At 39.1% G+C, this 26,741-nt stretch overlaps 1 protein-coding gene across 1 annotated transcript in view; it reads right to left on the bottom strand.

The window, feature by feature from the left end:
• Positions 1–2,252: 2,252 nt before the first annotated feature.
• The window catches only part of LMBRD1 (LMBR1 domain containing 1), a 144,496-nt gene continuing 120,007 nt past the window's right edge, over positions 2,253–26,741 (bottom strand). Inside the window, exons 15-16 of the mRNA XM_069599500.1 lie at positions 2,849–2,940; positions 2,253–2,717 (exon numbers count right to left, since the gene is read on the bottom strand). Coding sequence (XP_069455601.1) covers positions 2,601–2,717; positions 2,849–2,940 — 209 coding nt within the window. The 3' untranslated portion in view covers positions 2,253–2,600. The remainder of the gene's footprint in view (positions 2,718–2,848; positions 2,941–26,741) is intronic.

Below are 26,741 nucleotides of genomic sequence, written 5' to 3'. Positions count from 1 at the left end.
GGAGGCAGACCAGACCCCAGCCTGCTTTCATTAGCACGTGCCCAAGCTTCCAGGGCCAGACCTGTCCCAGCTGCGGGGGCACCTGCAATCCACTTGGATGTCCTGTAGGTGCTGAGTTTACAAAACTGGTGACGGATTGCCCAGCTGTGTGTGAGGGGGGCTCAGATTCACCCCTACTTCCTAAGCCACATGACCCCTGGGGGTCAGCTCTGACTTCAGCTCCACCTTGGCATGTGGGCAACCTGCCAGTGTTCATGCACTGGCAGAGCCTGCAGAGGTGGCACTAGGTCAGATGTAGACAATGAGGATTCAGGGGCAGATCACAACCGCTGTGAGCCCAAGTGAGGCTGCCCCTGGCCTCACCCCTCCTGCTGAGCTCCATGTCACATCTGTGCTCACTTCTACAGCAAACCCGAGCTTCCTCTGCATACACCCCTGGTTGCAGGCACAACACTTCATCCTCTTTAAGCTGTCTCTGTGCAGCCAACAACAGCCTTCTCCCATCTGTCCCCTGAAATCTTAGTTTCAGCAACCAACTGCTCCAGTGCAGCAACGGCTGTAGATGGAAACCAAGGGTATATGAGACCGTCCAGAAAGAAAATGTGAAATAACGACAGAAGGAAATAGAATCTTGGTGAAGAATAGTAAGGGTCACCAAAGGAAGGGTGTAAAGGTCTATCCAGAAAGACAAAAGAATCAGAGCAAGGTGGCACAAAAATTAAGGGAGAGAAGAACTGAGTAGGGGATGGTTGCTAATTCCTACATCTTTTTCAGAAACTTAATGGTATATTGTCACCCTGCTTATTTAACTTATATGCAGAGTACATCATAAGAAATGCTGGGCCAGAAGAAGCACAAGCTGGAATCAAGATTGCTGGGAGAAATATCAATAACCTCAGCTATGCAGATGACACCACCCTTATGGCAGAAAGTGAAGAGGAACTAAAAAGCCTCTTGATGAAAGTGAAAGAGGAGAGTGAAAAAGTTGGCTTAAGGTTCAACATTCAGAAAACGAAGATCATGGCATCTGGTCCCATCACTTCTTGGGAAATAGATGGGGAAACAGTGGAAACAGAGTCAGACTTTATTTTTCTGGGCTCCAAAATCACTGCAGATGGTGACTGCAGCCATGAAATTAAAAGACGCTTACTCCTTGGAAGAAAAGTTATGACCAACCTAGATAGCATATTCAAAAGCAGAGACATTATTTTGCCAACAAAGGTCCATCTAGTCAAGGCTATGGTTTTTCCAGTGGTCATGTATAGATGCGAGAGTTGGACTGTGAAGAAGGCTGAGTGCCAAAGAATTAATGCTTTTGAGCTGTGGTGTTGGAGAAGACTCTTGAGAGTCCCTTGGACTGCAAGGAGATCCAACCAGTCCATTCTAAAGATCAGCCCTGGGTGTTCTTTGGAGGGAATGATGCTAAAGCTGAAACTCCAGTACTTTAGCCACCTCATGCGAAGAGTTGACTCACTGGAAAAGACTCTGATGCTGGGAGGGATTGGGGGCAGGAGGAGAAGGGGACGACTGAGGATGAGATGGCTGGACGGCATCACTGACTCGATGGACCTGAGTTTGAGTGAACTCCGGGAGATGGTGATGGACAGGGAGGCCTGGCGTGCTGCAATTCATGGGGCTGCAAAGAGTCAGACATGACTGAGCGACTGAACTGTACTGAATGGTATTTTATTTCAAGAATCATACTATGTGCCTTTTATGAGTTCTAATTTGCCTATGTCAGTAAACTAGAATATAACTTGTGATGAATTCTCACTATCTAGAATGTGCTCAATATGCCCTATCAATTCTATACAGCTCTCCCTGTATCTTTTGCAAATTCTAAATCTTTAGAATTAAAAACTATCTTTAATGCCAAAATATTATGTCATATGTTTTAAACTGATCAGTTCACTCATTTTTTCAGGATTACTTATTCTTGAAAGTACTCTCATTTATGCTGGAATACAAATTTTGAGGTTACTTATTTACAACAATGTATGTGCCTTAAATATTGAGAGGTGACAATATATCTAATGGATTACTATACGAACAATATAATATATCTGAGACACCAAGCAGCCTCAAATTTGTTCATGAAATCTATTTCAGTGGCACTAGTAATTTAATCTAGAAACTAGAAGACAAGTTACATAAAGGAGTAATATTTAGTATTCGGCTATACTGTGAATATTATTTTTTGACAATCAGATATAGACGCTTGAAAATTCCACAGTATTCTAGAGACCAAAAGGCACAGGTACAAGTGATTTATTATGTTTTTAAAAAATGATGAAGGGAATATTAATTCTGGAGGGCTTTTAATCAACTGAACACTATTATACACTAGAGGAAAAAAAATCTCCACAAACATTCCCTCACATAGCCGGTAGTTTTATGTTTACATAGTTATTATTATAGCAATTTAAAATGTTAATCTATGATACAATAATGTTACTTCAGAAAACATAAAAAATATAGTTTTTCAATAGCCATGCTCCCATTTTTGATGAAAGCTAGTCAGTTCATCCTAATGTTAGTTTGACACTTTGAAACGCACATGAGATGCAGTCCGCTCTGTAAATGCTGCAGGACAGAGGCCCTCAAACGGAGTAGACAGAGGGCTCTTCATCACTCAGGTCTGAGTCATCCTCATCTACCCTTTCAATGACTGACTTCTTCCCTTTACAGCAGGACACGATGAACCCAATGACGAACACCTGCAGAGGTAAATAAGCTGTATGTTATCTCTCAAACTTGAAATCTCCCAGAAAGCACTGACTTTAAAATCCAAACCCAACCACAAATGGGCCACTAACGGTCACGGCATCTCTGGGATGCCTGTACTTACCCCAAGAAAGGCCCAGTTTCCAAAGTAGTAGGCGGCACTGAAGAACCAGAACTTGTGAAGGAAGAGGTAGGTCCGGGTGACAGTACACTGATCTATAAAAGCAAATAAAGGACCAAAGTGAAGTAGTTTCTCTCTTGAAACAGACTATTAATACTTTACCTAAAAGGCTGTATTAACCAAAACTAAATCAGCTTTAGAGACAGGATGGAAATCTAGATCTATCTCCAAAGCTCACTCTTTCAATCACCGTAATATAACATGACATTTTTAAAAGCGAGCGCCACCAATATAATTCCTGCTGTTAGGTATAAAAAAGTTGTATTGGCTAGTTCAACGTATCTAAACTAGAAAAAGCATTTTAACCTGGAATGTCAGACATGTCCTAAAACAAAACGGTTTTCCTGATGAAGAATGAAAAAAAAAAAATGAAGAAAGTAAGCAGATGTGGTTAGTATTAGGCTGCACTTTTCTAAGAATCCAATTAAGAGATTTTGGGGGGAACTTCTGTGGGGTCCAGCGGTTAAGAATTTGCCTGACAATGCAGGAGACACGGGTTTGATCTCAGGTCTGGTAATTAAGATCCCACACACCACAGGGCAAGTAAACCTGCAAGCCACACGACCGAAGCCCGTGCGCTCCAGAGCCCAGGCCCCACCAGGCAAGCCCACGCACTGCAATGAAGGCCCAGCACAGCCACGATAGATAGATAAGCTTTAACTGAATAATTAAAACAGTAAAGTGATGACACCTTTAAAAGGAGATCTTTTTGAGCTTACGAACACTACTGAAAAGATGGCTGACTTGCTTACTCCCTGAACGTTAGATAGTATTTATTAGAACTTGAATCTAAAAACAATCATTTATTTTTTTCCTTCAAAAAAAAAAAACAAACAAAAAAAAACCCCATACAATGTAACTCTTAAGGAGAAAGCAGCTGGTTTCTCCTTAAAAATAACCAGAAATAACTGGTTATTTGATATCTTTGTGAGACTCCATATCATCTAAATTAACTGTTTCCATTGCTTACAAAGTCCTTTAGGTATCTAATACATAACATCTAAGGAAATACTTGTTTATCAAAACAGTCTGTGGCATGGATTTCTGAAAAGCAGCATTTGGTCCTACTTTATCCCAGTCTCCTCCTCCCTTCCCATAGAAGCTCAGCGTGTCCTTCTGAATGGCTCAAGGCCCAGCTGGACTGAGAGCCTCTGCTTCCTGCAGGAAAACACGCAGTGTGGCAGGGACATGCCTTCTCTTCACGGACAGGGCAGCCAGTCTAATGCCAACCACTGAACCCCGAGGGGGCCCCTGCACATCCCTCATTCTCTTTCTCAACAGAGAAGTCTAGAAGGAATAGTCGAAGCTTCCTAAGGAGAACCAAGGACTCGAACAGCAGTGTGGAGCCAATGTTTCTCTCCCCTCAGTTCCGCAGTTCCTGGCCCCCAAGGTGACGCCTTCACACCAGGCCCTGCACCTCAGGTAGCAGCAGAGACTCCTGGGCAGGAAAGCCACTGGTCAGTCGCTCTGCCCCCTCAGTGACGACAGAATGTGCTTCACAGGAAGGTAACTTACGAAATTTGTCACTTTTCCTGAGTGACAGATTGGCCTGAGTATTCCAGAGTACCCCTCAGAGTACCTGGCACTCATATTTATTATGACTGATGAAATAAACTAAATTGTTCAAAAGGGAGGTACTTTACTTAAAAATCATACTGATAACTAATGCATTTTCTAATTTCTTTTGACTAAAATCTGAGACGATTCCAAGGATGTTAAAACAAGATATGTGAATCCATGTGGAAAATGAAAGCATAACTGAAATGTCCAGCATGGGAAAAGAGGTGCAGACCCTGGCTTCACAGATTTGGTGTCAGCTCTCATTTGGCCACTTCTCTGCCATGTGACTCTGACCACTGACACTCCGTGCGTGTCACCACCTTTCCTTACGGGCTCATCCTAAAGACCAGATGAAGTCTGCAGAGTGGCAGTTCATATTAATTTTCTTTTTTCTTCTTTAAGATATAACCAAGCCCATGATAAAGAATATAGTTTTCAAGAGCTGTTCGAATGGTGCCAATAAAAACTCATCTTAAGATTTTAGAAGGTGACTAGTGTTCCTTAGCACTAAGGAAAATACTTGTTTAGCTATTAGCATCACGACTACTCTGGACATATTCATTATTTTTCTGTCTCTACAGTCAAAACAGATACAAACGGATTTGGTTTTAATTTCAGTTCAATTCAGTTGCTCACTCATGTCCGACTCTTTGCAGGCCTCCCTGTCCATCGTCAACTCCCAGAGTCCACCCAAACCCACGCTCATTGAGTCAGTGATGCTATCCAACCATCTCATCCTCTGTCGTCCCCTCCTGCCTTCAATCTTTCCCAGCATCAGTTCAGTTCAGTCGTTCAGTCGTGTCTGACTCTTTGCGACCTCATTAATCGCAGCACGCCAGGCCTCCCTGTTCATCACCAACTCCCGGAGTTCACTCAAACTCATGACCATCGAGTCAGTGATGCCATCCAGCCATCTCATCCTCTGCCGTCCCCTTCTCCCCCTGCCCCCAATCCCTCCCAGCATCAGACTCTTTTCAAATGAGTCAGCTCTTTGCATCAGGTGGCCAAAGTATTGGAGTTTCAGTTTCAAAATCAGTCCTACCAATGAACAGCCAGGACTGATCTCCTTTAGGATGGACTGGTTGGATCTCCTTGATGTCCAAGGGACTCTCAGGAGTCTTCTCCAACACCACAGTTCAAAAGCATCAATTCTTCAGTGCCCAGCTTTCTTTATGGTCCAACTCTCACATCCATACATGACTACTGGAAAAATCATAGCTTTGACTAGATGGAACTTTATGACAAAGTAATGTCTCTGCTTTTTAATATGCTGTCTTAGGTTTAATTTAAATGTGTATAATCCAGTAAAAGGATACTTGCTAAACAGTAACATACCTTTAAATAAAAACAACCAACTTGTAATGAAGAGAGGATCAGGCTGTTTAAAAAACAAATGCCTGTTCACAATTAATTTAAAAACAGTATCTTTCATGGGTTAAGTACTATGTAAGCTCTGCTGTTCAAGCACAATCCTGTTTTTTAAAAAGTTATTCAACCCTCTCAACACTGCTAATACTCTAAACTTAACCTTTCTAAAATAAGAGAGAAAAAAAAAGTATGATCACTGTATTCTGCTTTGTTGTTGAAAAGTGTGTAATAGCTTTTATACTTATCTTTATATGTATTTATCAGTATATTTATATGCACATAAAGGGGCAGATGCCCACAGAAGAATTCTGGTTAATAATCCTCATGCAAATATTTTATGTTCAAGCTACGACTCCACACTGAGTAATACATGGAGGGGCTTCTCTCCTCTCCCCCATCTGCCCTCTCCTAGCTGATCATCTGTATCACAGGTATCTAGGAGATCTAGAGAGGTCTTTCTACTGTTTTCTGAAACACTAAAATAAGTATTTTGAACTTGGTTTAACCTTCAAAGTAAATGTGAATTGCTCAATTTAGGAACTGCACTCTAAAATCACAGGTGTTTGAGAGACTCTGGCTGTAATTCCTCAAAGGGACACATAAACTTCCAGCTAAACCAAAGAGTACATGTTAACAATTAAAACCTAAAAATTGGGGTTCAGAAAAAAAGCTTTTTTTTTTTTCCCAGATAAGGTGGCCATATGAAAAAGACCAAAATTAAAAGAGCCAAGAAAGGGCATGGAAGTTATCTGAAAAAAAAAAAGAAAAAAAATCAAGACTTGACTCCTGCTTCTTCCACCTTCCCCCATCTATTCTCACTTATCAAACTAGATGAATAACCAACAGAAAGTACAATTAAGCCTCTGTCTGTCATATAACAACAGCTTTTACAAATGTACCCGATAAGTTTTATACACTTATTTCCTTTTAGACTGCTGGTTATGTCACTGTTAGTGTACGCTGACTGCCACTAAGATAACCTTGGCTATTAACTGGAATAAACAGCACCTTCTACTTTAAATATATTTTGAAAAACAACATTTAGTGCTGACTTAAGCCAATATTAAGTCATCATCATGTTATACCTTCACTGAAATCAACTTAGAATTAAGTCTATACTTGTGCTTTATTTATAAAATGAATCCTTATGATACATGATGTTGTAGAGGGAGGGTATCTGGGGAAATTTATGTGCCACAGAGAATTTTAAAGCAATTTCTTTGACTAGTGACAAAAGAACTGGGAGAAGACTGGATTCCTTAGAACAATGCTTCCTTTCTCATGGTTGCGTGTGATTATGCTAACTTTAGGTCTTGCTACTATTGGATATTTATAATAGATACAGAAATCTTAAATGTAAACAGGCTAAGCACCTTGGGCTTTACTGTGATATGATTAGGAATCATTTATCAAATGGTTCTGAGAAAGGGGAAAACATGCTATTGGGATAGAAGGAAGGCTAGACCTGGGAATCTGAGGAGGTAAAGCCCTAGTTAATCATCACTGTCAAATGGATTTATAGCACATGAAATATACACAGAGAGAAAGAAATGAGAAACCAGCAACATATATCCAGTAAGAAAAGGGAGGGCAGAAGAAAATTTTAAAATTTAAATATTTGCATAAAAACCAAAATTGTAGGTTTATCTTGAAATTCAGCAAATGGCATATAGTTAAATCATGTTTTGTTAAATCTCACTGCAGGAACTGGGTAAAAGGGAAAGAAAGAGTTGGTGAACATCAAAAGTCATAGAAGTTCTAAAGGGAATAGATTATATTTTATGAATATATAAACTGTACCAGGCTAACAAAGCTAGTACTTGGCCACATGCTTTACACTGAAAAATAAAGTCTCATAGTGACTGTGTTAAGAACCAGTATAATTTGTGTTGAGCTTTGATTACATTTAAGTAAGTTTAATGTACTTCAAAAGTGCTAAAATATGTACTGCTCCTTTAAGAAAGAATGTACCTAATTTCATTTTTCCTGACCATATAAAATATAGTCGGCCATACACAGCTTATAAAAGATAGTTTCAGAGGTAAGCATTAGCATACAAATGTAGGAATAATTGCAAACTGTATTAGTGAACTCTAAATTAATGAGATTTTCTATTACTCTTAATTGTCCAAGATAGTAAAATATACAGCAACTGCTTTCTAGTACGTTAACTTTTTCATAAACTAACAGCAATTTAAGAGGTATAGTAGAAAATACTAGAGACAGAAAATTGAGATTTGGTTCTTGAGTCTGCTGTTCATATTTACTGTGAGATTCTGGATGGAGTCATTTAACGTATAAGTCAGTTTCTTTCTAAGTGTCATTGATATCGTATCTGCTCTTGATGGACTGACCTTCCGAGATTTAAATTTAGAGAGAATTCTAAATATGATTTTTTAAAAAGGTTGATGTTTTATGAGTTAGAATCCTTAAGCAAGGATTTGTAGAAAGTAGCTGAGGAGTTTCACAAAATCACCTGGGGTGCTTTAGCGTGGACTCCAGAAAACTGAGAAACCTTATGCCTAGTTAACTTCACTGTACTGTCCCTGCTGAACTTTCATCAACACAATCAAAATGTCACCTAGAAAAAGAACTGCAACAATAAAGAGACTTTCTGTATCTCAAGCAAAATCCAAAAGAAACATGCTTTGATCAATACTTAATTTTCTGGTCTACATGGCTTTCCCAGTGGCTCAGTGGTAAAGGACTCATCTGCCAATGCAGAAGACATGAGAGACACGGGTTCAATCCCTGGGTCAGGAAGATCCCCTGGAGAAGGAAATGGCAACCCACTCCAGTACTCTTGCCTGGGAAATTCCCTGGACAAAGGAGCCTGGCGGGCCAGAGTCCACAGTGTCGCAAAGAGTTGTACATGACTGAGTGTGCAAACACACATGGCAACCCCACCTGACAGTGGGCACACTACATCTGGCCTTTTCAGCTGGATGTTACCAGCCAACATCAGTGAGACCCTCTCCTGACTCCAGGCCTACCCAGAAACTATGTGACTGTAAAATTAGCTTTCCATACAGATTCCTTCTCTCTGGTGAGAATTCACTAACCGTGAGCCTCTAGCTTCTTTAATGTAATACTTCCTGTGGTAAATTAATAAATTGCCATCTAGCTAATACTTTAGTTTACTCTCTCTTTACTTATCTGGAGTCAAATATAGATACTGGAGATCAGGGTATGACAGGATTCTTAAATAATAATTCTGTCTCATCACTCTAACTTCAATACTGCTTTGCCCCTTTGATGGGTAGAATTAAATTGAACGAGGCTATTGACACAAAGTTATTATTAGTCAAGCAAAATATTATAAGCTTATAGCACTTAACCATGAAGAACTATTTTAATTTGTTGAACACAAGAGGTTTACAAGAACAGTCATTTGCTTCCTGTCCTGTTTCCCAGGACCTCATTACAGTTACAGAACATGAATAAAGCCAGGAGCAACTGTTAACAGCAAACAGAAAGGGAGGAAGGCCAGTTGGTGACAGGAGACCTCGGCAATACTCTGGAAGATGGAAAGCCACACTGAGAAGGTCTCCAGTAAAACAGCTGGTTTCCTGCTCACTTATTTAAAAATACAGCTTAAGGATCAAGAAACCCCAATCACAGACATCCCGTGATGAGGCTTCCTAGTTCCTGATATTAAACACAAATTAACATAAATATGGATAAATCATCAGATATCTACAGGAGGCTATCAGCATGAGGGAAAGAACGAGATAAACAGAACTGTTCCAAGATGAACAGCACTGTAATTCTACTTAAATGCAATCATTAAGAAAAATGTTTAGTATCTTCATATACTGACAAGGATATTACATCATAAAACAAAGATGCTTGGGAAAAAATCAGAAACATAGAGTACCCCAAGGAAAGTACAAATGTGTTATATGAAATAAAAAATTCAGGGTTTAGTTTGAAGATAAAACTGAGTACATACCCAAGAATCTAGAGCAAAATGGTAGGCAGAAAATATGAGATATGAGAGAAGACAGATGATCAATTGAAGACATCCAGGAACTAATGAACAAGAGCTCCCCAAAGGGAAAATGGAGAAAAGAGAAATTATCAAGTTAACTTCAAAAGAAGAAATAGATGCACTGGATTTCTCACCCATCAGAAATGAAACATAGATGGTACAATACTTTTAAAGTTCTAAAAGAAAATGATTTTTTACATAGCACAAACTGCCCATCATATCAATTGTGAGGATGTTGATATCCAAGGACTTTTCAGATATATATTTTGTACAAAGCATTTCTTTTCTTTCTCTTTTTAAACTCTTGGAAAACTAGCTTTGGGAAGGAAATCCAGATAGAAGATATGGTTTCTAATGCATCAGAAGTTCAATAAGCAGAAATTGTAACATTAGAGCTAAACAGTACAATTAGAAAGCAATTGATCCAAGTAAGAAAAGGGGTCAGCAGGTACTGAGCAGGAAGTTAATACAATGGATTTCATTCAATAGATAAAGTGACCCACTTCCCAGAATACTGGAAATAAAAGCAAAAATAAACAAATGGGACCTAATTAAAATTAAAAGCTTCTGCACAACAAAGGAAACTATAAGCAAGGTGAAAAGACAGCCTTCAGAATGGGAGAAAATAATAGCAAATGAGGCAACTGACAAACAACTAATCTCAAAAATATACAAGCAACTCCTGCAGCTCAATTTCAGAAAAATAAACGACCCAATCAAAAAATGGGCCAAAGAACTTAACAGACATTTCTCCAAAGAAGACATACGGATGGCTAACAAACACATGAAAAGATGCTCAACATCACTCATTATCAGAGAAATGCAAATCAAAACCACAATGAGGTACCACTTCACACCAGTCAGAATGGCTGCGATCCAAAAGTCTACAAGCAATACATGGTGGAGAGGGTGTGGAGAAAAGGGAACCCTCTTACACTGTTGGTGGGAATGCAAACTAATACAGCCACTATGGAGAACAGTGTGGAGATTCCTTAAAAAACTGGAAACAGAATTGCCTTATGACCCAGCAATCCCACTGCTGGGCATACACACTGAGGAAACCAGAATTGAAAGAAATACATGTACCCCAATGTTCACTGCAGCACTGTTTATAATAACCAGGACATGGAAGCAACCTAGATGTCCATCAGCAGATGAATGGATAAGAAAGCTGTGGTACATATACACAATGAAGAAATACAAGCTGGAATCAAGATTGCCGGGAGAAATATTAATAACCTCAGATATGCAGATGACACCACCCTTATGGCAGAAAGTGAAGAGGAACTAAAAAGCCTCTTGAGGACAGTGAAAAAGTTGGCTTAAAGCTCAACATTCAGAAAACGAAGATCATGGCATCCGGTCCCATCACTCCATGGGAAATAGATGGGGAAACAGTGGAAACAGTGTCAGACTTTATGTTTTTGGGCTCCAAAATCACTGCAGATGGTGACTGCAGCCATGAAATTAAAAGATGCTTACTTCTTGGAAGAAAAGTTATGACTAACCTAGATAGTATATTCAAAAGCACAGACATTACTTTGCCGACTAAGGTCTGTCTAGTCAAGGCTATGGTTTTTCCTGTGGTCATGTATGGATGTGAGAGTTGGACTGTGAAGAAGGCTGAGCACCAAAGAATTGATGCTTTTGAACTGTGGTGTTGGAGAAGACTCCTGAGAGTCCCTTGGACTGCAAGGAGATCCAACCAGTCCATTCTGAAGGAGATCGACCCTGGGATTTCTTTGGAAGGAATGATGCTAAAGCTGAAGCTCCAGTACTCTGGCTACCTCATGTGAAGAGGTGACTCATTGGAAAAGACTCTGATGCTGGGAGGGATTGGGGGCAGGAAGAAAAGGGGACGACCAAGGATGAGATGGCTGGATGGCATCACTGACTCAATGGATGCAAGTCTGAGTGAATTCTGGGAGTTGGTGATGGACAGGGAGGCCTGGCATGCTGCAATTCATGGGGTCGCAAAGAGTTGGACACGACTGAGCAACTGAACTGAATTGAACTGAACTGAAAAAGAATACATTTGAATCAGTTCCAATCAGGTGGATGAAACTGGAGCCGATTATACAGAATGAAGTAAGCCAGAAAGGAAAACACCAATACAGTATGCTAACACATACATATGGAATTTAGAAAGATGGTAATGATAGCCTTGTATGCGAGACAGCAAAAGAGACACAGATGTATAGAACAGTCTTTTGGACTCTGTGGGAAAGGGCGAGGGTGGGATGATTTGGGAGAATGGCACTGAAACATGTATAATATCATACAAGAAACGAATCGCCAGCCTAGGTTCAACGCAGGATACAGGATGCTTGGGGCTGGTGCACTGGGATGACCCAGAGAGATGGGATGGGGAGGGAGGTAGGAGGGGGTTCAGGATTGGGAACATGTGTAAACCTGTGGTGGATTCATGTTGATGTATGGCAAACCAATACAGTATTGTAAAGTTAAAAAAAACAAACAAAAAAAAAACGATAAAGTGGGCAGGAAGAGACAAGGTATTAGGTGATGTTAATCTTACGTTACTTCAGGAACATTTTTTAACAAGGTAAAAAAGGAACAAATTTTTAAAAGTGATTCAATTCTACAAACGCTGGTTGAACAAGACAGAAAAATATACTTCATATATATTAATATGTTTTCTTAATTCAAGGAGCTGACATTCCTACAAAAGAGTAGGATAGACATAAGATACATAAATGACTATAGATTAATACAGAGTAAAGGTCACATCATAAGAAGTAAAACTGCTATGGAATTCAAGTGAAAAAAAAAAAAAACTGTACACGTTTGGAGATTCAAAAAAGAGGGTCAGGTTGGAAAGAAACCTTGTAAGATGACCAGGAATGTGACTGATGAAGATGGGAGGAGTTGGGCAGAATCTGGCTGTGACATTTCCAGAACAATCAGTTGCAAAGCAACTATGGAAAAGATGACCAAGTTCATAAAAAAGACTGGAAACACGTAGGATGGGTTAGAAAGCGGAACCCTTCAATCCCTGGTGGAACAGTGGTATAGGTGGTATAGGGGAACGGTTAAGGTTCCTACTGGAGGAGTGGCATTGGCAAATCACACTGGCTCTATCTTCAAAATCTACCCAGAATCTGACCACTTCCTGCAGTTCTACCACCACAAACTCTGCCTTGGACTCCTGCAAACGTCCTATCAATTCATCTTTGCCCTTGGTTTATTATAGTCTATCTCAGGGGCTAGTACACTGTACCCCAGAAGGATTCACTCGGTCCATCACTTGTTTTTTTAAGCTATGCTAAAACATGACACGCTGTCCACGGCAACCTCTATGTTTCGGGGCACAGCTGAGCAGTGTGGACACTACCTCAGGCCCCACAGAGCCTAAAATGTTTATTAACTGGTCTCTTACAGAAAAACAGTTCCCACACCCTGGTCTACATGCAACACAGTAGTCAGAGTAACCCCCTGAGGATGTAAAGCCCATCAGGTCACCTGCTCACAGTCTTCTAGACTCCCGTCTGAGCTTTAAAGCTGAATGAAGTCCTTCTCTTTGATGACTGGCCCTTCCTCCTCCCTTCCTGACCCCTTGCCCCCAAACCTCTGCACCTGCTGTCGCCATGGCCTGCAGGCATCTGCCCCCCTTCCAGGTATCTGACCTCACATCCCTCAGGCCACTTTGCCCAGATGTCCGCTTCTCAGTAAGGATTTCCTTTCTGCCCTACTCAACATTTCAAACCATCCCTCCTTCCGGGCACCACTTACTCTCCTCTGGTACTTTTTCTCCATAATGATTACTGCCTGATATACTTATCTGTCTCCTTCTAAATAAGCTCCAAGGGGACAGCACATCTGAGCTTTGTTCACTAGTCTCACTAGCTCTGTATCAGTAGTATTTAGAATAGTGCCTACCAAATAATAGATACCAGTTTAAAAAGTTAACTGAAAAAGCAAGGAAATGAGATGAGAATAACAGATGAGAAAAACAGATGAGAAAAATAGATGAGAAAAATTAAATAGTCCTTTTCCTTCAATGACTACATCAAAGCCTTTGACTGTGTGGATCACAACAAACTGGAAAATTCTTAAAGAGATGGGAATACCAGACCACATTACCTGCCTCCTGAGAAACCTGTATGCAGGTTAAGAAGCAATAGTTAGAATATGGAACAATGCACTGGTTCAAAACAGGAAAAGGAGTACGTCAAGGCTGTCTATTGTCACCCTGCTTATTTAACTTCTATGCAGAGTACACCATGAAAACTGCTGGGCTGGATGAAGCTCAAGCTGGAATCAAGATTACAGGGAGAAATATCAATAACCTCAGACATGCAGATGACACCACCCTAATGGCAGAAAGCAAAGAGGAAATAAAGAGCTTCTTAATGAAGATGAAGGAGAAAAGTGCAAAAGCTGACTTAAAACTGAACATTCCAAACCACCAAGATTATGGCATCCAGCTACATCCCTTCATGGCAAATAGATGGGGAAAAATGGAAACAGTGACAGACGATTTTCTTGGGCTCCAACATCACTGCAGATGATGACTGCAGCCATGAAATTAAAGGACACTTGCTTCTTGGAAGAAAAACTATGGCAAACTTAGACAGCATATTAAAAAGCAGAGACATCACTTTGCCGACAGAGGTCTGTGTAGTCAAAGTCATGGTTTTTCCAGTAGTCATGTATGGATGTAAAAGCGGGACCACAAAGAAGGCTGAGCACTGAAGAAATGATGCTTTTGAACTGTGGTGCTGGAGAAGACTCTCTAGTCCCTTGGACAGCACGGAGATCAAACCAGTCAATTTTAAAGGAAATCAACCCTGAATGTTCACTGGAAGCACTGATGCTGAAGCTCCAATACTTTGGCTGCTTGATGCAAAGAGGTGATTTATTGGAAAAGACCCTGATGCTGGGAAAGATGGAGGGCAGGAGGAGAAGGGGTCAAAAGAGGATGAGAAGGTTGGATGGCATCACTGACTCAATGGACTTGAGCTTGAACAAACTCTGGGAGATAGTGAAGGAAGGGAAGCCTGGTGTGCTGCAGTCCTGGGGTCACAAAGAACTGGACACAACTGAGTGACTGTACAACAACCGCAAACAGAATCTTGGAAATTTAGACATTTATACATTTTAGAATTTCAAGACACACAGGACTGTGACTCTCAGTATTATGAAAACTGATATGTCAATATCTTCCAAATGTGTTTAAACTGCGAAGGCTGTTATTAACTTTGTATTCCTTAAATAAATAGGATAGCATTCTAAATAAGCCTATCCAAACTATTATAATTCTAGGTGACCTCATTTATCTGCATCTTTAGACTAAATCTAAGTGTCCTAAACTATCTCGTCCCCTCCCTCCAAATGTGCAGAGTATAAGACAAAAAGACCATGTAGTATTTTTAAAGGCCACTGCTCCACGTACTTGAGTCAGAGGGAAAGAATGACTTATATTCTCTCAAATTGGATCTTCTTATTACAAAACTCCAGAGAGCTAAAATTAATTAGCTTCACTTAATATGAAGTAGGTAGGAGGTATTAAATCTGAAGTCCATATTCGAACCTGTCTTTTAAATCCACAAAGGAAGAGTTTGGTACCATTTTCATTTCAAATTATGTTTATAGATCACCCACTTGGGCACTCAGCTCCACATGAGACATTAAAAAATACTGTCATCACAGAGCATCAGTGTCCATTCTTAATCTCAGGCCATAAGGCTAAGGTTCTAATGAAACTCCTTGACCAGCTTCATCTCAGCCTGTCAAAACTAGCTCTCCTTAAAATGAACTTTTTATTTAAAACTATACATCAAACATCAAGTGTATAGTAACTCCTCTAATGAAACTGGGTTTAAACAGAAATAAGTCTTTCCTGCAAAACACATTTTTCTTTTTGCTTAGAGGTAAAGTATAGATGGGAAAAAAAAATCACCTGAATCCATTGTTAGTGATAATGTGAGTATTTGAGCAATATTGCTTAGTCACGTTGACTTCTAAATAAAATTTCCTGGAACCAAGTAGAAAGAAACATTTCATATTCCAGGAAAAAAACTGCTACCAAGGTGTTGAGACTTACATTTTTTCAAAGTCTCAGAAACTACCCTGTCCACTGCCACTTTTCAACAAACTGGAAGGAAAAAAGTCTTCTCTACAACCAATAGTTACTGGGCAGATAGATGCATGCCACTATCTGGAATCTCATTGTTTTCATTCTTAAAAAGGCTTATTAATGTTTTTTCTTTAATTATAGAATAAAAGCCACTTATTAACAACAACAACAAACAGTGAATACTTATTTCTTGTCCTTATTCCACATTTTGTCCTCTGAGGTACAGCCTGACTTTTATATGCTGTTTGTGTATACATATATATATATATATATATATATATATATATATATGTATATGTTTATGATACAGAGCTGATTTACACTGCTAATTTCTGCTGTACAGTGAAGTGACTCAGTTTTATATATATATATATATACACATCTCTTAAATATTTTTTTCCATTTTGTTTCATCATAAGATATTGAATAGAGTTCCCTGTGCTATACAAAAGCTGAAGTTACAATACTCTGGCCACCTGACATGAAGAGACAACTCAGTAGAAAAGACCCTGATGCTGGGAAAGATGGACGGCAGGAAGAGAAGAGGGCAACCGAGGATGAGATGTTTGGATGGCATCACCGACTCAATGAACATGAATCTGAGCAAACTCTAGGAGATAGTGAAGGACAGGGAAGCCTAGTATGCTACAGTCCATGGAGTTGCAAAGAGTCGGACACGATTTAGCAACTGAACAACAACAAAATACAGTAGAACCCTGTTGTTTATTATTCTGTATATAAGAGTTTACATCTGCTAATCCCAACCTCTCAATTCATCCCTCCCCAAACTTCCCCAGCCCGTGGCATCCATGTCCCTGAGTCTGTTTCTGTTTTGTAGACAGGTTCACCTGTGCTATGTTTCATACTCCAAATCTAAATGACATCATATAGTATTTGCCATCTGCTTTCTTACTTCCCTTAGGATGATAATCTCTAGTTTGCATCAGTGTTGCTGCAAATGGCAGTATGTCATTGTTTTTATGGCTAGCAGTATTCCACTGTACACGTGCACCCCATCTTCTTTATCCACTCCTCCTTACGGACATTTAGGCTGTTCCCATGTCCTGGCTTTTGTGAACAGTGCTGCTATGAACACAGAAGTGCATGTATCTTTTTGAATTATAATTTTACCTGGATATAGCCCCACAAGTAGGATTGCTGGATCATACGCTAACTCTAATTTTAGTTTCCTGAGGAACTAACTTTCTCTCCTCCATAGCGTCTTTACCAACAGTGCAAGAGGGTTCCCTTTTATCCATACTCTCTCCAGCATTTGCTATTTGTAAAATTTTCAATGATGGACATTCTGATAGTTGTGAGCTGACACCTTATTGTAGTTCATTTCTCTAATAATTAGCGATGATGAACATCTTTTCATGGGCACTGGCCATCTGCCTGTCTTCTTTGGAGAGATGTGTATTCAGGTCTTCTGCTCACTTTTTAATTGGTTTGTTTTGTTGCTGTTGAACTGTATGAGCTGTTTGTGTATACTGGAAATTAATCCTGTACTGGTCACATTATTTGCAAATATTTTCTCCTGTTCTATAGGTTATCTTTCAATTTTGTTTATGGTTTCCTTTGCTGTGCAAAAGCTTGGAAGTCTGACGAGGTCCCATTTGTTTATTTTTGTTCTTATTTCGATTGCTTGGGAGACTGAACTAAGACGACACTGGTATGATTTATGTCAGAGAATGTTTGCCAATGTTTTCTTTTAGGAGTTTTTTGTTGTGATGTCTTATGCTTAAGTCTTTAACTCATTTTGAGTTTATTTTTGTGTATGGTGTGAGGCTGTGCCTAACTTCATTGATTTATATGCAGCTAAACTTAGTGACTAAGCATACATGCACATCCAACTTTCCCAGCACCACTTGCTAAAGAGACCACCGCTTCTCCATTGTAGATCCTTGTCTATTCTGTCAAAGACTGACTGACTGTAGGTGTGTGGGCTTCTTTCTGGGCCCTCTGCTCTGATTCATTGATCCACATGTCTGCTGCTTTTGTGCCAGTACCAAGCTATCTGGATTACTGTAGCTTTGTAGTATTTGAAGTCTGGATGGGTTATGCCTCCTGCTTTCTTCTTTTTCTTCAGGATTGCTTTGGCAATTCTGGGTCTTTTATGTTTCCATATAAATTTTAGGATTATTTGTTCTAGTTCTGTGAAAAACATCCAGGGTAATTTGATAGGGATTGCATTAAATCTGTAGATTGCTCTGGGTAGTATGGTCATTTTAACAATATTAATTTTTCCAAGCCAAAAGCATGGGATACCTTTCCGAACTCTTTTAATCATCTTCAATTTCCTTTATTAACATTTTTATAGTTCTCGGCATATGTCTTTCACCTTCTTGGTCAGGTTTACCTCTAAGTATTTTATTTTTGAGGATGCGCTATTAAAAGGTAATATTTTTCTACATTCCTTTTCTGTTATTTCATTATTAGTGTAAAGAAATGCAACCAACTTCTTTACATTAAAAGAATATAAAGAATATAAATATAAGAATATAAAGGTATCCTGCTAGCTTGCTGAATTCATTTATCAGTTCGAGTAGCTTTTGTGTAGAGACTTGAGGGTTTTTATATATAGTGTCATGCTATATGCATATAAGAGCAGTTTTGCCTCTTCCCTTCCAATCTGGATCCCTTTTTTCCTTCTTTCGCTTGTCCGACTGCTGTTAGGATTTCCAATGCTATGTTGAATAGAAGAGGTGAGAGTGAGCATCCTTGTCTTGCACCAGATTTTAGCACAAAGGCTTTCAGCTTTACCACTGAGTATTGTGTTGGTTGTAAACATCTTTCATTATGCTGAGATATGTTCCCTCTATATCCACTATGCTAAGAATTTTTATTATGAATGGATACTGAATTTTGTCAAAGGCTTTCTCTGTGTCTACGGAGATGCTCGTGTGATTTCGGTCTTTCCTTAACGTGCTGCATCATACTGACTGATCTGCATACACTGGCCCATCTCTGTAAAGTTGCAGCTTTACTTTTACCTGCACAAAACATAAAACATGAGAGAATATATACACTCTTCCACTATCATCATGTGGTGACTATTTTTCTGTGAAAACATACAAAGCTGTATTATTACACTGTATGTAATATATTTCAAGTGTCCTCACTGATGGGTATAGTTTGCTATTTCTCATCTAACCTTGATGGGATGTAGAAAATGGTTAGTACTGGAAAAGTAAGACAATGCAAAAAAGATTTCAAGATTTCTGAGTAAATAAATAGTTGAGGGCACACAAAAGGCATAGGACAACTTTTCCTACCCTATGACATGAGAGTAACGTGGAAAAGCTGAACGAAGAGAGCAGGAGAGGAGCTCAGTCTTGGAACTGAGATTTGAGAGGTTGGCAGGACACGCATTTCATTATATGTAAACCAGATGGTGGTTAAAAAGCAGAAACAGAAATCTAAGATTCTTAATTTACTGATTAAATTATTAAATTCCCCTTAAATTATCCAGCATCACTAGGCTTATTTATTGTCAACTGTCAACACTCTAAAACACGACTTAGAAAACCTCATCCATTAAGTAAAACTATATTTATTAGACTAAATACTGTGAGGGAGAATAAGAACGGGAAAGGCAAAGAGTATTCATAAGGTTTAAGGGCCTGGGCTGGGCCACTTTAATCGAGGTCGTAAAAGGTGGACAACTACATTTGGGCTACGCTTATGACACAAGTTTTACATTGGTGGATGCAGTGAAGTGACAAGTCTCAAAGCAAGCCTTCTGAGGCCACCTGTCTTGGTAAGGAGGCTACTGGAGCTGTTTCAGTCTGGGTCGTCAGCCATTTGTGTCTGTCCTCAGCGGTGTTTGCCCCGAGGGCAGAGGCCCGCGTCTATGTGTCTGCTGAGCATTAGCAACGCGATATTGGTGTCAGATTCTCACATTTTATGGGATTCAAAAGCTTTTAAAATTGAGCAACATTTGGGAACCATTAAGACTTTAGATGGTCTACTACGAATTGGTACAACAGAATGCCCTGGAATAGATAAAATGTTGGCGTTAGAGTACATATGGAAAATATCCAGAAAGAAAGTGCTAGGTTTCTGACACTATCATAAGAAACAATTTTGATTAGAATATCCTATTTTAGCTCATGGTTTTCAAAGCAAATGCTTCACATAAGAAAGTGTGGAAATTGGTCTATCTTTAAAAATAAGTGAGAACTTTATAAGACTATCTTGAATTGTTTAAGTTGAATTTTATCACCAAATACAGAATATCATCTTTGAATTTAAATTGGTGGGTTATTTAAAATATGAAAAAATTCAACAAGCCTTAAAGTACTATGCTCTTTTGGAGGTTTAATTTCTGAAGAGTTTTTAATATGTTCTTTGTGGATTTAACCTGTCCTTTTCCAGAACCTCAAACGGAATACATTCTATAAACCAAGTCAAAGAATGACTCAGGGAGAATAAGAATGGGAAAGGCAAAGAGTATTTATAAGGTTTAAGGGCCTGGGCTGGGCCACTTTAATCAAGGTCGTAAAAGGTGGAGATATGTCTATAATTAAATCAAGGTTTATTTGATGCTAACAATTTATATCAGAAATGACAGGAAAATGTGAGAGATGAATTATGTTTAGCAGATTCAAAATTGAAATTACACACAAAAGATCAACTCACTTTCACAAGAAGATATACCTTTTAATCTAAATTGCTAGGGAGTTACCACATAGCATACATTATATTCACTAATTCTTATGTTCAAAATATGTTCCTGTCATTTTGTGGGGCAAAATACATCATGCTGAAACACTCACTGTGCATATAAATTTAAATTTTTGGAATTTAAGAAAAATCACATCTATTAATAGAAGTGTAAATTTTTAAAAGGATGTATACATGAAGTCACTTCAGTCCTGTCTGACTGTATGCGACCCTATGGACTGTAGCCAGACAGGCTCAGCTGTTCACTGGATTTTCCAAACAAGAATACTGCGGTGGGTTGCCATTTCTTTTTCCATAAAAGGAGATAATTAATGTATAATTATATAAATAATATAATTATAATTCTACTAAAAAAGGTAATTAGAAGTGGTTATCTTATTAATTCCATATCCTGGCCTGCATTTAGAAAATGTCAGCTTTTAGAATACTGAAAGGCAAAGGAGAAAACGAAAGCTATATCCCTCTGAAGGCACAGCTCCAAAGAATATCAAGGAGAGATAAGAAAGCCTTCCTAAGTGAACATTGCAAAAACATAGAGAAAATGAAAGAATGGGAACTCGTCAAGAAAATTAGATACTAAGGGAACATTTTATGTGAATATGGGCACAATTAAAGACAGAAAACATATGGACTTAACAGAAGAAGATATTAAGAAGAGGTGGCAAGAATACATAGAAGAACTATACAAAAAAGATCTTAATGACCCAGATAACCATGATGGTGTGATCACTCACCTAGAGCCAGACATCTTGGAGTGCAAACTCAAGTGGGCTTTAGGAAGCATCCCTATGAACAAAGCTAGTGGAGGTGATGGAATTCCAGTTGAGCTATTTCAAGTCCTAAAAGATGATGCTGTGAAAGTGCTGCCCTCAATATGCCAGGACATTTGGAAAACTCAGCAATGGCCACAGAATGGAAAAGGTCAGTTTTCATTCCAATCCCTAAGAACAGAAATGCCAAAGAATGCTCAAACTACTGCACAATTAAACTCTTCTCACACGTTAACAAAGTAATTCTCAATATTCTCTAAGCTAGGCTTCATTACATGAACCGTGAACTTCCAGATGTTGAAGTTGGATTTAGAAAAGGCAGAACCAGAGATCAAACCACCAACATATGTTGGATCACAGAAAAAGCAATAGAGTTCCAGAAAAACATCTATTTCTGCTTCACTGATTGACTACACCAAAGTCTTTGACTGTGTGGGTCACAACAAACTGTGGAAAATTCTTAAAGAGATGGGAATACTGGACCACCTGATCTGCCTCCTGAGAAATCTGTATGCAGGTCAAGAAACAACCATTAAAACCGGACATGGAACAACAGACTGGTTCCAAATTGGGAAAGGAGTATGTCAAAGCTGTATATTATTACCTTGCTTATTAAACTTATATGCAGAGTACATTATGCAAAATGCTGGGCTGGATGAAGCACAAGCTGGAATCAAGACTGCCAGGAGAAATACCAATAACCTCAGATAAGCAGATGATACCACCCCTATGGCAGAAAGCAAAGAGAAGCTAAAGAGCTTCTTGATGAAGTGAAAGAGGAATGAAAAAGTTGGCTTAAAACTCAACATTCAGAAAACTAAGATCATGGCATCTGGTCCCACCACTTCATGGCAAATAGATGGGGAAACAATGGAAACAGTGACAGACTTTATTTTCTTGGGCTCCAAAATCACTGCAGATGGTGACTGCAGCCGTGAAATTAAAAGATGCTTGCTCCTTGGAAGAAAAGCTATTAAACCTAGACAGCATATTAAAAAGCAGAGACATTACTTTGCTGACAAAGGTCTCTCTAGTCAAAGCTGTGGTTTTTCCAGTACTCATGTATGGATGTGAGAGTTGGACTGTGAAGAAGGCTGAGCACTGAAGAATTGATGCTTTCGAACTGTGGTGTTGGAGAAGACTCTTGAGAGCCCCTTGGACTGCAAGGAGATCCAACCAGTCCATTCTGAAGGAGATCAGCCCTGGGGTTTCTTTGGAAGGAATGATGCTAAAGCTGACGCTCCATTACTTTGCCCTCCTGAGGGGCCATTATAAAAGACCCTGATGCTGGGAAAGACTGAAGGCAGGAGGAGGAGGAGACGAAAGAGGATGAGATGGTTAGATGGCATCACCAACCCAATCGACATGAGTTTGAACAAGCCCCCAGAGACGGCGAAGGACAGGGAAGCCTGGCATGATGCAGTCCTTGGGGTTGCAAGGAGTAGCACATGACATAGCGACTGAACAATAACAACAGCCATCTGGTAGTATACAGTGGGCCTCTTTTTTTCCCTCTCTTTTATCTTCTTCTCAACATAAATATTTCCTTCTGTTTCCTGAACCGTACATTGTGCGATTTAGCCACTTAACACAGCATTGTTTACAAGATGGACCTTCTCTTACATAACCAGAGAAGAGCTATTAAATTTAAGACTTTTAATACTGATATTATATTTTTAAAAATTGGCTCTACAGCCCATACTGCAACATGTCATTTATCTGAGTGTATTCTTCCTAGTACATTCATCCCTTAAGGGCAGCACCAAATCCTGGACCACATATCACATTTGGCTGCGATGTCTCTTTTTTTAAAATATAAATTTATTTATTTTAATTGGAGGCTAATTACTTTACAATATTGTATTGGTTTTACCATACTTCCCTGAACCTGTGAGCTCCTCAGCCTCTGGTCTCCGATGACACTGACGGATCTAAAGCACCACTTTTACAGCATGGCTGTTAGCCATCAGCCTGGGCCTGGGTTCTGTTTCCTCATGATCTGAGCCCCATCTCTGATCGTCCCAGGCGGTCATGCCCAGAGGCACAGGCCATGCTGCAGGGTGTCCATCTTGTTTACCTGGTGGGGCCTGTGCCCATTTTCCTCTGAGATGAGCTACCTCAGCTACCCCTTTTTCTCCCACAGTTAGTGAATGGTTAAGTGGAGATGGCTCGTTGTGGTTTTACTCTGTAGTTCTCTACACTGAGTTTCATTTCAATAATGTATGTTCATTTTCAAACACTGTATTTGGTCCATTTATAAATTTGCTAGGGTTTCATCCATTCTTTAATACTTTGCTGTCCTCTGCAGTATGCTGATCTGGTCTTATTTCTTTCATCATAGTCAGCTGTTCCATAATCTGTGTTGATAGTTCCAGGATCAGAGCTTGGCAGGTCTCTCTCTGCTCTCTGCAACTTCTGTTCGCTCTCTTATGCGTGGTGCTTTGCCTCCTTGTGTGCTTGAATATTTGACTCTGACATCTTCACTTGCGCTCCTTTGTGGGAATTCTGTGAAGCCAAGAATTAAGGTACGCTCCTCTTGTGAGAATTATACTTCCTTGCACCATTTACTGCACTGCCAGTCTGAAACTGCAGTGAAACAAACTCACTCTGCTGGCGTGCATTTGGCCTGCATAGCTGCAAAGTGCTAGTCTGCAGCTACAATTTCTTAGGAGTCTGGTTCTTTCCCCTTGTTCTTGACACTAAGGTCAACTTTGCTTTCCATATTTTGCAAGTAATATATTTAACTTTACTTGTGGTTCACCCTCACGTGATGGTGCCATCTTCAGGAGAGGGAGGGGCTTCACTTTGTAAGAAGCTCTGTTTCCTGTGAGATGCCAACCACACACACAGGCTCTAGACTGTGCTGTCCAACGTAACACCCACTGGAAACATGTGACTTTTCAGCACTTGACAAAATTTCTAATATTACACACTTTTAATTAATTTAAACTAAAAACTGAAGCAGTACTTTAGTTGAACTGTATTTCACCTTTAACTTACTTAAATTGTCACATTAAGTTGCTTAATGAAAATTTAGTGTTTAAATTAAAATGTTCCTTAAGTATAAGATACATACCAGGTATCAAAGGCTTGGTATGAAGAAGGACACAACCTATGATATAGAGAAGGCTCTAGGACACCCCTCTGCTTACCTGCACAACAGCCACTAGACACAAGCCCCCAACATTCTCAGCCTTCGCTTCACGAAAGGTTAGCTGAGCTACTTGTCCACACTGATCAACCAGAACAAGCGACTTGCTGATCTGACTTAAGTAACCCTTAGCTAGATTCCCCTCTCTGGCCAGGCCCCCGAAGTCTGCCCTCTTCCCAGCCGGCCAGCAGACAGCCCTTCCTGATCGAGCCCTCCTGGCTGACCTCACGGAAAACTGCCACGATCATCCCACTCTCACAGCTGGTTCTTTCCAGCTGCGAACTGACACAGTATCTTAGATGACCTAGTATTTCCGAGAAAAGTCTGCAGAAGGATAGGTACCTGAAGTTTTGAGAAAACAAGTCTACTTGATTTTACTAATGACAAAAGCAAAACAGCATGGTAAATACATTTTATTCATATAGAATGTATTTTGAGGCCCTCCCTGATAATGGGCTTGTTTACTCCAAAACTTAGTATCCAGCTACTCTCTGAAGTAAGTATTTAGAGTAAAAGTATGCACATTTTACTTTATTAATTTTCCTCTAACATTATCTTAGTTATTCAGTATCATTCTTACTTCTCCCTTCGTAGTTAGTACATGTAATCATAACTCTGCTTTAGCTCTTTAATTTTAAATCTATTCAGCTTTTTGTAATTCATGTAGTTTAGTTTAACACATCAGTTTTTATTTTAGCATCATCAGTTAACTTAAGTCATCTTAACCATTTGTCCTAGTGAAATTATATCCTAAAACCATAGATTAATGATTTTTAAGGCTGGCTATATACATTAACAAATATACTTAACCAGAACATCCCACAAAAATCAAGCTTGATGTATACAGATCATCACATTTCTAGGTACTATATTGTCCAAATAAGACAAGTTCACGTCAAAGAAAGGTAAAATAATTAAACAGGATGGCAGAAATTAAACTTGTGGTTCACAGATTTTTTTAAATGGTCATTTGGAAAGATATAATCTTGCTTCATCCCTCTCTGTATTTCCCAAACATTCAATGCTCCTGCCACAACATACTTTTTCCATAATAGGCCAAATAAATTTGTCTTTATGTCTTATTAACACAGGTTCCTTCTCTGCTTGGTACAGCCTCCACTGTTTTGTTTGTTCATTTAGATTCATTTGCACTTTGGGGCCCAGTTAAAATGTTACACTGTAGGGAAAACCATTACCTCCTTTGCCTTCCCACAGCATTTTGCCTGCAATTTCATTACAGTTTGCCATTTACTTTTTTATTACTATTATTTATTTTCATATCCAAATCCATTAAGCTGTTTGCTTTCCAAGGGCAGGGGCTGTGTATATGTCTCTGATGCTGTCTCTCTTTCTGAGAACCTACCCAGTACTCTATTCTGCCAGACCACAAAGGGAGATTGATCATTCACCCTCCTATCCAGACTCAAATGTTTCTGCATGTTTACATTACTTTTCATAATTCTGGGTTTAACTATTTTACTCACACTAGCATATAAATTATGCATGTATTAATGTCTATTAGATTAAGTAGCACTTAACGAACATAAAACTAAAAATGTAAAAGTCCTTTTGTCATAACTGCATAAAAACCTAAAAATAGACTTCTAATTTGCTCAGGTGGCTCACTTAGAACTTACATAAACAATGTATTATGTGAAAGGATAAATTTTAAAAATTGTTGCTTTAAGAGAACTTTGTAAACATGGTATGATAGGCATTGTTTATAACTCTGCTAAATTATTCTTTAAGAGATAATTTTAAACACAAAAAACCTTAACTATTTTTAGATGACTGCTTTAATTCTCAAGCATTATAACATTTGAAAAATGCCAGACCACCTCATATATGAATGCAATATTACTTAAGAAAAAAAGTCTCTAAAATGTACTCAGTATTGGTAAGAGATCAATATATGTGTGTTTTAGAAAAATCACTGCTTTAACATCTTTCTAGGAAGATTATGTTTACTTAGAAATAGTTTTAAGTACAACACAAAATAAATTGTAAGTTTTTTGTTTCTAAATTAAAAAATTGTTCTCCAAAACTATTACTTGCAACAGGTGCATAACGAAGGTGACACCAAGTGCCTTGTGGGGTATTTCTATTACTGTATCATCTACCTTAGTCAAACTGCTCACCAAAATGTCACAAGTCACAAAGTGCTGATTTTCCTCTTGCAAGCTGAGGTTTCCTAGACCACAGTAAAGGGACAC

This window comes from Ovis canadensis, chromosome 9, assembly GCF_042477335.2.
Source record: "Ovis canadensis isolate MfBH-ARS-UI-01 breed Bighorn chromosome 9, ARS-UI_OviCan_v2, whole genome shotgun sequence".
Taxonomy (NCBI): Eukaryota; Metazoa; Chordata; class Mammalia; order Artiodactyla; family Bovidae; genus Ovis; species Ovis canadensis.
This window is presented reverse-complemented; position numbering and strand designations above follow the sequence as displayed.